We start from the raw sequence: 12,669 nt of genomic DNA, 5'->3' as shown, positions 1-12,669 counted from the left end.
CATGGGAATTCTCAGTGTAAGTATATTTAGCCATATCCCTTTGGGTAGGTGGGGGAGGAAAGAGACCCCTAAATAGCTGTAAGATAACAATTTACTATAAACATATTCGTTTTGTCCAAGTTCAGAGAAAAGACAACGAAGTCCTTGGCAGCTGGATGGCCAAGGGCCAGCTTCATCAAGTAAAGAGCAAGCTCAGAAGAGAAACCCCTCTGCATTCCCTGGGTCTTCCCCATATGCTTTAAGCATGCCTCAGTGGAAGTGAAATGTTTAAAGGAAGTGACAAGTTATCTTGAATTCTCTCCCCTCTTTAGCAAAATAAGTAAGTCAAAACAAGCTCTCCACCACAGAAAGCCTGCTTTTACTTGGGGTGTGTGAAATCCCACCTTCCACAATATTGCAAAAGCACCAGAAAAAGTCCACCACACTTCAACAACTGAGTGAAGATGTCTTGGCTTTCACTCAGCTGCAACGCCAGTGGAAGTGGTGAGAAGGCTCCCCCATGGCTGCAGGAGAAAACTGTGGGCTTCTTCCTGGAGAAGTAGCAGGGAAAATAAAACCTATCAGATGACAAAGGGAGAATAAAACCTATTGTATGACAAATGAACCATGAGAATGTTGTCTGGTTCAACAAGACTGTGAAAACAAATAGGCATTTCAAGAAGAGGGTCACTAGCAAAGTAAATAACTTCAGAATAGCAGGGAGTGACCAAGGGAATGTACCAAACTGATGGTAGCAAATGGAGCTCTGCCTTGGCAGCTGGGGACAGTGGCAGCTCTGTGCAGTGCCACCATACTTCACCCAGCTACATGCCATCACCTGTGCCCACCACATCCCTGGCCACAGTAAGACAAGACCAAAAAGATTTACACAGGACCACATTTAACACAACCCAGTGTTTATTGACTCCTGCCACCTTTTTTTTTTAAAGAGTAACAGGAACATAAAATGTGATGCATGATAAAATACTACTACAGGTTTCCATATCAATCCAATGCAAAGTGCCAGCATTGTTGACCAGCATACAACCTGACAAGAGAAGATGTAGTTATAACTCACTCTCAGATATCTGCTGGGAGTACATCACAGTCAAAGTAAAACTAGTTATTTGCCTGCAAATAGATACATTTTCTTCTAGATGCAAGTGGTGTTAGAGCCAGCTATTTTGCAACAACAAATATATATATTATATATAATATTCCAACAAATTTTAAAAAACTCAATAGTAAAGGACTAGAACTGTTTAAAGAGAGATAGAGAAGAAAACAGAGTGAATCTTGTTTTTAAAAACTACTTTGTTGAGGCCATTCATCACAGAACCATAAGTAATCTAGAGAAAATGAGATTAGAGGCTACTGTGCCCAAAAGGCCAGCAAGTTTGGTTACAGGTTTAATACAAATAGTCTCTTGATTTTCAGTACTGTCTCCTGGCCTTTTTCCTCACTGCACAACAAACCCCACCTGTTGGAAATTGTGGCTTAGTGGCTTCGTGTATTTTCCAAAGCTCCTTAGTTTGAATGCAATTGCATTTGGAAAGGCAACCGTAGTTCTTAAAGAGCCACAATAAATTCAAATGTCATGCACATGACATGTAACATCTTACAAGATAGGAATGTTGAAGGCACATTACCAAAAGGACTAGACATTAAATGCCTTAGAGGAAAATACTCTTTTTCACAACTGTATGACAAGTGCTGTTTAACCACAGGTGTTTCAGCTACCTCGCCATGAAGACAAAACCCAAAAGAAAGTCTCCTTGAAATGCCCTCTGTACCGCAGCACACTGCTGCCCCCACGATTCTCCAAGCAATTACGTTCTCGCAGAGCAGTTTGCAACAATTTCAGAGACAGGTAAGAGAAATCTACGTAAAAAACATCACAACTGGATTCCTACATGACCAACTCCCTACCACCACCACCACCGCCCCCCCAGTTAAGCTACAGCATCTTCAAGGAGATCATGCTACTGATCTGGAAATGGGGCAGAGGTCTGGAATGGAGGACAGGAACTGGTTTCAGCGCCCTGTGCCCTCAACTTTTTCTGTTTCATTATACATGTTAAAGGAAAAGGCAATGCTCTCTGCCACAGGATAATTACTTTCCCTCCTCTATCTAGGCCAGGAAGACATAGGCTAATAATGAAAACATGTAGTTTATTTACAATAAATGCACCTATATTGTTCCATCCTCCATCCACGACACACACTGCTGCCCACTGCTGAAGACACACGGTAGCTACAGTGGTAACCAAAGTACCTTTCTTTCTCAAACTTTATACAAGTCCTCTCCCCTTCTGGCCCATCATTTTTCCATTGTTCTAGGCTCCAATGAGATTTTTATTAACATCTCTTTCTAGTGCACTGTTTTAAAGTTTCTAAATACAAAGCAAGACGTGCTTTGCTCTGTTTTAGCTGTCTTTGCTCCCTTTAAAATCATGTAGGAGCTTAAAACTTATGTGCCATTATTAATTTTGCATAGTAATACAACAGGCTGGGATTTTTTTTTTTCTCCTGCCTTTTAAATAGTAATTCCCTGGCTGCCCCTGTCAGAGGATGACACCTACCATCTTTCAGAGGGCTACCTCTCACTTTCAGGGAAGAGACCTAACTTTCTCCACGCAAACATTGCAGAATGAGAGTTTCAAGTTATGGTCAAGTTTCCTTCAAGTCTATGATGTGTTATTTAGTTGCAAGCATAGCAAAATAACTTTTTAACATCAAAGGACATTTATTAAACTACTTGTCTTTTTCTAATTTTGAGTTATAAGAGTGTTTGTCACAAGCTCCCTCATATTCCTCTCTTAAGGTGCACAGTGGTCAGGCTGAATGAAGTCCAGTCCATACAACCACAGCTGGATCTCTGGGAGAAGCCAGAAAGGATGAGGGGTTTCTTAGCACTACTGTATTTACATTCAAAATTCAAAAACAGGCTGAAGGATGTCCAGCTTTTTCTAAGACAGAACTGCTTAAGAAATACTCCATTTCTATTACTTTTTTTTTTTTTTTTTTTAAACATCCAGGAATTTATTTCTTTTCTGTCCTATGTAGCTGTTACCCTTCTGTCAGTACAGGTTAATAGCAGCCATTGCATGCTTACTGCTCATTCCCTAGCCGAGGTGCAACAGACTCAAGCCCATTACCAGCACGGTGTGGTGGACTGGTTCAGGGACTGGCAGCTTGGGCAGACCACCTTTGCCACTGTGGGCAGGTGGCACAAAAATACAGGACGCCAAAGAAGGGATCTGGAATAGCAGGGCCTGATGTACACTGACAACCTGAGACAGAAATAAATGCAAGTGCATGTGTATCAGTGAGCGTATTAGGCTGAAAACAATTAGTGTGAGTGATAAATACATCCACAGCTAGCTCTCAGCTTCATTAAGAGCTGTTCTGAACTGCATAGTAAGTGCTGGTTGTAGAAGCTTAGGCAGATAGGAGATGGACTCGATGAGCAACTGCTGAGTTAATAAGTTCTGAAAAATAATGGAGGAAAAAAGTGCTCTGCCAATTGAATAACTCTAATCTGTTGTATCTCTCATGGCTTGAGCATAACAGAAATAGTTACCTGGCATAGAAGACCAACTGAAACGGAATCACTGTTTCACTGAAATTACATACACATGCAAAGATAAACAAATGTGTTAACTAAGGATAAGCAGCATAGAAATCAAGTCTAAGTCAACCATTATTCATGTTTGTCAGACTGCCAGACATCTTTTCATTTCAGATTCACATCTGTGTCATACAAGATATAGTAGATGGAGAAATCATTAAAATGACAAACTCCGCATACTGTTGGCCTTTAGTGCCAACACACTGTGTGCCATCAGCCTTCCAAGTTCAGACTTTTGGGAGGTAATAGCTGCTTTACCAAACAGTGAAAATAGAAAACATAAAACCAATCCAGCTCAGAACAGAAAGGAAATGGTTTTACAAAGCTGTGGACAGATGCATAAGCACTTCCCCCTCCAGCCTGGGACAGAAAGGGCAGTGCAACTGCACAGCTCTAACACGACTTTTCAAAAAAGTGATCAAACTCCAGGAAATGCGATGACTGAATACAAAAGTCTGTTTGGAAAGTCATGCTACAGGAGAGCTGAGCCAATGTTCTGCACAGCAAAGCAATGAGCAGTCCATCGATAGGCTCAGCTAGGACATACCATAAATGACACTCTACAAAAATCCACTTTAGTATCACATTTCCAATATCTCTCCTTGCCATCAGCAGTCTGCCACAGATTATAAACTTGTAAAGCTCCTTCCCATTGAGCTAGATTTTTTTTTTTTCCTATAAAGTGCAAATAAGACTCAGGTTTTTCCCACTAGTTCCAATGATTGTTATCTTGCTTACAAAGTGATCAAAAGCCAGTTGGCTGAGCCACTACCTTTTTTTTTTTTTTTTTTTTTAAATTAATACCCTGGTTATTTTTTCCAGCAAAAGGTAAACAGAAAACAAGGGTTCCTTCTGCCAGATGCAGGGCATGACAGGAGGCTGCCTTAAGTACCGTCAATGTAAGATGCACACACTAGACAGAGACACAACCAGTGCATTCTTGTGCATAACAAGAACGTGTCATGATCCACTGGAAATGGAAGTCATCTTTGGGATCTTATTTCTTCACAAAGTTCAGAAACTTCAGAAACAGTTGATTAATCTTCATTAAGAGCCGCTTCTCTTTTCCTTGCGTCTACATCAAAAAGATACAAAAAGATGGTTAAGTCAGAGAGTTCTGGTAGTGTTCATCCAAAAATCAAACAGAATAAAGTTGGTTTATTTTCAATGGATAGCACTTCCCATTTGAGACTCTTGAAATAAGTTAATTACATGGACTGAATTGTTGTACAAATCAACATGTTAACAAGTTAGTCACACTGAGGTTTTGTACGTTTACCCCACTGAAGCTGAATACAAGTCATGCAGTATGCAAGTAGCCAATAAACTTTCAGACTCTGGATTTGCAATAATTTTTTCCCCCTCTCTTGGCCCCTTGCTCATGATGGGTGAAGCCTCTATCTGCTCTGCCTGCCAGCTACAGAAATGACAGCAGTCTATTCTGAAAAGTATTTGACTAATTATGATTTTGCTAGTCTCCAGCTGTGTAGCACACATTTGAAAAGAGAGGAATACTCTCAACACTCCATTTTGAGGAACTGCCTGTGGCAGTCCCTGAAGACTTAACCAGCATACCTTTGAGCATGAACATAGGGTATCAGAGCACATCTAGACACTCGTCCACTACTTGCATGCCAGTAGTGCAGTACCAGACACTGCAGCTAGAAAAGCTGCAGTCAGCTTGTCCTGGGCTTCTGCACAAATGTCTCTGAGCCTGAAGTCAGCCATCTGTGAAACCAGCTGAAAGTAGGCAGCTCTTGGAGTGCACCATGATCACAGCTATGCTAGCAACTGCCTGCCAAAAGATACACCTATATGTATTTCTGAACTTAGTTTCTTTCCAACTCATAATCTATACATTCCGGGGTTGTTATGAATGTGCCCACACAGAAATTACTTGTAAGTAAAAGACGAAACCCTTTTGCATTACTGCAGTCCACAGATGCCCTTCATTAATACAGAAGACAGGCCCTATTCAGCTAGAACATTTACAGAACATAATTATGAAATTGTTTATGCAAGTCTCATAACTGTGCTAAGCAACGTTTGGAGGAGATTAAATATGCTTCCAAATAACAAAAGAGCTTGGAGATTCCCAGTGACTGGAGCAGCTACCTAAGGTAAGACAATCTCAGCTGCACATTTGGGAGAAAAAAAAAATCAAGAGCCACCTCTCCCACATTTCTCACCAGGGATGCTGAGGCCAGGCCTTAATTTTCTTCTTTCACAACTTTCCCACTTGGCATAAAAATCACTGACTGTTGATTAGAGATGAAAAAGCTTTCTAAGAAAGTGAATGCCATACCCATCTAGCTACAGAGTATTTCCAGTCTGTCTCTGCCTTGGGGGAAGAAAGGAAAAAAAAAATCAATGCAATTTGATATTTCAGGTGAACATTTTTTAAGAGTCATACCAGTTAAGTTCCTGAACTTTTTTTTGGCTTCTGCTCTTTCTTCAGCATCAAAATACCACACAGTCATGGCATACCTGTAAAAGAAAAATCTTACGTTTGTTTCAACTTTTGCTAATAGAATAGAGCACCATTCTGAAGTTTAATTTTCAAAGAGAAATCTAACAATGAAACAACTGGATTAGTAAATAAAAAATAGGATACAAATGTCACATATCTGAAGACAAATATAGGCAGCATTTTAAATGTCCATTTTATCAAGTAAGACAGAAATATAGGTGAGAATTTCTGCTTGGAAGCACAAAAGAGTGCACAGCCCCTGGTAACAGAGGGCAAAAGTAGCTTACAGACCTCTGCATGTTTTTCTGTTCTGGGATGCCTTTAGGCAGCTTGGGGGCTGCCCTACGTCACATCAGCTTTTCATAGCCTGCTGACAGATGGTAACCCCAAGAATCCCTGTAGTGTTACAAGGGCAAAAGTGTAACCCAGCATCTCCCAGCTAAATAGCTATGCCTGACTTGCAAGACTTCTCCTGTCACTGGCAGAGGGCTTTTTTTTCCGCCCATCACATAAGGAACCTTATCATTCATGCCTGCTATTCCTCATCTGAGATATTTCCATCAGAAAAAAAATACAAAATCTAATAGTCTTTTTATGCACGTGTTTAAACATGATAGCACAATTTTAGATACAAAAAACATATTGGTCAAAGAAGTGCTTTGCTTTTTCCTGGCCAAACCTCAAATATACTACTTACCTGGTTGCATAAGAAGGCTGGACTTCATGTGGGTTCCTTCGATCTGACCAAAAAAAAAGCAACCTGTCAAAAATCGGCTCAACATCTGCTACATAGGACTTCCCTTCTGGGAATATCCGAAGAATTCCACCATGCAGCTGAAAGAGAAGGAAAAGGTTACTTTTTACACATATAAACACCCACATATTCATGCGAACAATGACTTATTTTTCCCTCCTCAGCACCCAACACACACAGAATAAACATTTAATGATAACCAAGACAGCTACATGACAACACTGGAACTGTACACTATATCTTCCTGGCCACCTCGATTTTCCCAAACAGTTTGTAATGTTCCAGCACAAACATCTGGCTAAAGTAAATGATTCAAGATAAAGAAAACATTGGCCTGTCACAAATGCCCGGAAACTTCTATGTTCCCAGCCACATCTCTAGAAACAGTGGATACCACAGGGGAGGTAAGGATGTTCCATTTCACCAGTGTGAGATCAGACTCTCACCCCAGCAAGTGCAAGATGCTCATGGTATTTCAGAGCCCATATCCGATCATATATGAGTTAACTTTTACACCCTAGGAAGAATGAAGTCTTTATTGTTGTATTTGGAATTCACTGTAATAATACATTCCCTGAATCTTCCAGCCATTCTTTCCCCCTGCTTATGAAATAGCCTGGTTTCCCTACCACATCATTTCTCACCTTCCATTTGCCACCAGTTTCATGGAAAAAGTCTAGAGATCTGCATTCACTGTAGAAATTGTAAGAGATGCAGATGAGCCCTGCTGCTGTTAGAGGACTTTTTGGAGGCTTTTCCGCTGCACCACAAAGTGCAGGGAAGATGCTGTCAACCCAGCACTGACCTTACTTGGTACCTCCACATGGCATGCAAACCTCAGTAAGAAACTGTTAGGTTGGGTTTAAAGCCACACAGCTGCTTTCACATACCAACATGGTTATAGAGCATCTTATAGCACATCTCCTCCAGCATGCATTTGCACAGTATTCAGGTCACAACCGTGCACTACTCTCCACCTGCATCATGGGTTTCAGAGAGGTTTCTTATTGTCCACTTGGGTGCTTCCTCACTATTACAGTAAGCATGCAATGCACAAAGTAAATCGGATATTTGCATTTTCTTCCACATCTCCTTTCTTCATTTCATTGTATTGGGATGTTTCCTAATCACACTCCCTGTAAAAGAATGTGTTTTCATCCAGCACGTCATTTTTAGTGGCACTGTCTCTAAATCTGAGCTCACTTTTGGGAGTTCATAATATTTATGTTTCTTTAGAGAGAATCCACCTATACTAGGCAAAACAGGTCAGAGAAAAAAAACAGGGCAATTTGCAGAAAGAACCATATAAATGGTTCTTTTTAGTAATGGTAAACGGTTTGCACAGCATTGCAACAACAAATGTAAAAGGACATCTTGCGATTCTACAAACCCTTGTTTTGTTTCTAACTTCAAGGTACAGTAAATTCCAGTCTGACTTCACTGTTTTATAATACAAGCAGAAACAAGCACACTGCTGTGCCAGGAGACCCACTGGTGGAGTCAAAGAAGCAGAGAACAAACCAAGCCACGTGCTTGTTCCCATCACATCATAAGGATGAAAACCACAAGTGCTGCTGACTGAAGATCCTCTGTAGGTCAGCTCGAAGGAACAGCATGAAGAATGCTACAGTCACAAATTTGGGCTGTCATTTTATTCTGCTCCCAGAACCCACTTACTCCTTAGTGGATTATGGTTCTTTCTAGTGCTTCGTTACTCTCTTCTCTAAACAAAGTATAAGTGCCAGCGGCCCAGTGCTTAGAAGCGTTATTCTATTACAACAAAACAGTATGTGTGTGGGATGGGATAGAGAATGATAAGGAAACAGTTCAGATTCTTACTTCCAAGGGGTTGCTATAAACACCACCAAAATAAACGTAAAGCAACGAAGAATGGACCAGCTGTTCAAGTTCACCGCGGTTCACAGAAGCAGCCAACAGTTCCAAAGCTCTGTTTCTGAAGTAATTGTCCTTTCATGGTCCGCCTCAGCCCTGTGACTCACTCACCTTGGAGTCCCAGTTCTTATTCAGGTAATAAATACAGGTGATGCAGCGCCCGTCACCATTTGGATTGTCCACATGACGAACATACCCAGTTCCATTTCCAGGATAGCAAGCGACCATGGCCTGAAAAATAAAGATTGTGGAAAATAAATTTTCAGAGATTTGTTTTTTTCCTTTTCTGATCATCCCACCACCAATTTAGCTCAGCATTTTTCAGATGGTCAATCCAAAAGCTGCAGCAGACTCCACCAGAAGGAATTCTCACACAAGTTTCTCTCCATGGGTAGATCAGCCGGTGTGAAATTCCAAGTGGGAAATAAATATCCTTTGTATTTCACAGTATAAAAAATGAATGAAACTAAAATACTGTTATGTATGGTGCAAGCTTTTCGATCTTTACAAGCTACGTGACTTTGAAGCAGTTTGAGCTGAAGCTTGCTTGGGTTTCTAAAACCAAGCAGTCATTGCAAAACTGATTTGCCAGTCAAAATGAAAACAGAAAGTGATCCCAGGACATCACGTCTTATACCTCCATCCTTTATTAATATCTTCCAATTTCTGTCATATACAACCCCATGGTCCAACACAAAGTGAGGTTCCCCAGGATGTATGGGTAAAAGTCCACAGAACAAAGTCTGTAAAAACCTGCAACTCTTGTGCTGTTTGCACAGGGCAGCACGTTTGCTTTCATGGACTGAGCCACAGAACTAACCAAACAGCTTTCAGAAGAATACTTCTCTTTGATCATCTCCAGAGCTGCTGATATAATCGCTTAATTCACCGTTTAAATTTCACCTTGAATTGTGAGATAAGCTTAATACGAATTATTCCAAACCACATGACTGAATTCAAGACAACAGGTCTTAAAAGGGTTTTTACAGCAAAAATATTAAACTTGAGTTGACACCATTAGCACCCTTAGCAGGCTGCAGGGAAGAGCAGGCCAAACAGCAGGTTGGATACCACATCTTTGTCTCAGCATCGCTCCTTCACTACGGGGACTACTTGGTAGTGACACCAGTCACCTTCCATGGCGCTTACTCCACTAAAAATGTGGCAATAGAAGTCTTGTTCCCACCCCTCCAACATCTCCGTTTCTCCAGTATTAGCAGCAAGAGTGATGGGAGACGACAGGCTAAGTCTGGTTAGAAAACTGGATACAGCATTCAGATGTGGTCTCTCAGGGCTGAGCAGGGGGAGGATGATCACTCCCCTTGATCTACTGGCTGGGTTCCTAGGAATATTGCCCTGAATGCTGCTGTGTAGGGGCACACTGTGGGCTCCCTTTCAGCCTGCTGCCTACCAAGACCCCCAAGGTCCCCAGGGAGCAGAACTGCCTGGAAGCCCCCAGCCTGCACTCTTGCAAAGTGCTCTTCCTTCTCAAGGGCAGGACTTTGCATATGTCCATGTTGAATTTCATAAGGTTCCTGTTGGCCTGTTCCTCCGGAACATCTGGGTCCCTTTGAGTAGCAGCCCTGCCCTCAAGTACATTAACTGGTCCACCCAGCTAGGTGTCATCTCACATTTGATAAGATTGCTCTCTGCCATCTGCTTCAGGTCATTGATAAGGAGGTTAACAGGACTGGTCCCATGACAGACCCCTGCGGTGCTGCATTTGCTACCAGCCTCTAGATACACTATAACTGACTAACCACTACCTTCCATCCCCAACCACACCTTTTACCCATTGTTTTCCAGCCATCCAGACCATAACATCCTAACTTTAGATACAGAAGTATTGTACATGCCTTTCCCACAGGAAGAGGATGTAATTGTGCACCACTTGCACGACCTGTCCCTAATAATCCACCAAGCACCAAGCAATAATAGCATTGAAGATGTGGCAGCATAGGATTTACCAAGAACAATTGAAGTTTGTGTCTAAGAACCCCAGGGTTTTGTTTTTTGCTTCCTAGCACATGCTAAAGCCATGATGGGACTGGGACAGAAGTCACTGTCAGCCAGCACAATGGATCCTCTGCTGTAGGAGCAAAAGGAGCTGGCCAGTTAGGATGTATACACACCTACAGGTGCAAAAATATGGCTCTGCATTTCAAGTGATGTAGGAATTGGCCTTGCTTCTTCCCCACAGCTGCCAGCAGAGCGGTACCTGCAGGCAGCCGTAAGACAGAGCTTGCTCCTCACCCAGGCACCTCAGGCCACAGCTGCTTTGGTACTGGTGCCTTGCAGGGGCAGGAGATCACGTTGAACAACAGCAAAAGCATCTAATTCTCAGTAATAAATCCTCTTCCATCATGCCTTGCCATTGGCAAGGTGCCTTGCCGTAGGCCCTGTCTGCTCTATCGTCATTCTGTTGCTATAAACAGCTCCGTAGCTGAGCTTACACTCCACTGTCAGCCTGAGAACAGCTGTAAGGGCCAGTCTACAGCCTAGCACTGGAAACAAGTTTGTTATAGGGACAAGCCTGGTGGAAGCCATAAGTCAGCTGTACCTGCAGTGAAGAAGTGGTCTGAGGGGGCCAATCCCCCTCGTGCAACCCCCTGTCCCAGCTGCCAGCAAAGCAGCTCACGCAGGCCCACACCTATCGAGCTGGATTACATCAAACATTTAAAACAATAACCCTTCGCTGAACCTGGTCCCTGCACGCCAGGGAACAAGACCCAGGCAGCTGAGAGGGCAGGGAGAGGGGGCGGGGGATTTCAGGGTGCTGGCCTCTACCCGCAGCCAACACGGCCACTGCCATGAGGACGTGCACCCACGCCACCAGCACACAGTCTGGCTCCGCAGAGCTGCACCAATCCCACCAGAGGGGTGATGCACAGAGAGAATAAAACCCCATTGTTGACTGATGCACATTAAACAAGGTGTTAACACAAAGTTAGAGAGACCTTAAGGAAGCCTTTGTTTGGAGAGCAAACATTACTGCAAGATTACTGAACTGCTCCCCAAACTACCCAATATTGCTATTATTTCTTAAATACCATAATCAAAAAGATGCTGAAAAATAATAGACTTCAGGATAGATTGTTAAAGTGATTTAGGTGCTCTGCTTACCACTGAAATCTGGGCTTAAGGCCAGAGTTTTCCCTGGCCTCCCCTACACATAGTTCTGTTAGTAGAACTTGTGCTTCGACTCTGAGACATTGATGCATTATTTATTTATTTACTGCATGCACCTTTTGCAACCACAACATACAGAGCCCCTGGGGATGAACCGGTAGAACAATTCCCACAGAATCCAAAAGCTCTGGCAACACTCTAGCTTAACTGTAAGAAGGGAAAAAGTTTTTAGTAGTAGCAGCAGCAAAGGGAGAAAAACAGAAGTGAAATATCCTTTTTCCTGGCATGGAGAATATTTAAAACGAAACCTTAAACAATGAAGGGAAATCATTCTGGTCCTCCTAGAGCCTGTTGAAACGATATCAAGCTTTATCAGAGCACTGTCTGGAGCAGCTCCAGAGCAGATCAAGCTGGCCTCAGCAGGGACTCCAGCTGTTAGCAGTACTTTTGGATTCATTCAAAGCAAACAAGAAACAGGAGATGAGATGCGTGACCCAGACTTAATTTAGGTAATTGGTGAACATCGGCATTTGCCAGTTTAGTGCATGGGCTAGCTGCAAAAGCTGGAGGCTGGATCATGCTAATCAAACCATCTGCCTCTCTCAGGTGAGGGAGTGTCAACGAAAACCTCTCCCTATACTTTTTCACCGTCATGCCCGGACAAGCACACTCCTTTTTTGGGGAGCACCTCTTTTCATCAACCAACTCCAATCCTAAACTAACTACAGCAGACAGTGAACAGAAGTGTGCCCAGCTTCTCTTACTTGGCAATACAATCCATTGCAATGGCTGTTAGTTGGTTTAACATCCCAC

General features: G+C 42.5%; 1 protein-coding gene across 1 annotated transcript in view; it reads right to left on the bottom strand.

Moving 5' to 3' along the window:
• Positions 1-882: 882 nt before the first annotated feature.
• EGLN3 (egl-9 family hypoxia inducible factor 3) overlaps positions 883-12,669 on the bottom strand; it is a 28,669-nt gene continuing 16,882 nt past the window's right edge. Inside the window, exons 2-5 of the mRNA XM_035552301.2 lie at positions 8,839-8,958; positions 6,778-6,914; positions 6,024-6,097; positions 883-4,685 (exon numbers count right to left, since the gene is read on the bottom strand). Of these exons, the coding sequence (XP_035408194.1) occupies positions 4,648-4,685; positions 6,024-6,097; positions 6,778-6,914; positions 8,839-8,958 (369 nt within the window). The 3' untranslated portion in view covers positions 883-4,647. The remainder of the gene's footprint in view (positions 4,686-6,023; positions 6,098-6,777; positions 6,915-8,838; positions 8,959-12,669) is intronic.

This window comes from Cygnus atratus, chromosome 5 (genome assembly GCF_013377495.2).
Source record: "Cygnus atratus isolate AKBS03 ecotype Queensland, Australia chromosome 5, CAtr_DNAZoo_HiC_assembly, whole genome shotgun sequence".
In the NCBI taxonomy this organism is placed as follows: domain Eukaryota; kingdom Metazoa; phylum Chordata; class Aves; order Anseriformes; family Anatidae; genus Cygnus; species Cygnus atratus.
Note: the sequence above shows the minus strand (reverse complement) of the source record. Positions and strands in the feature narration are given on the sequence as shown.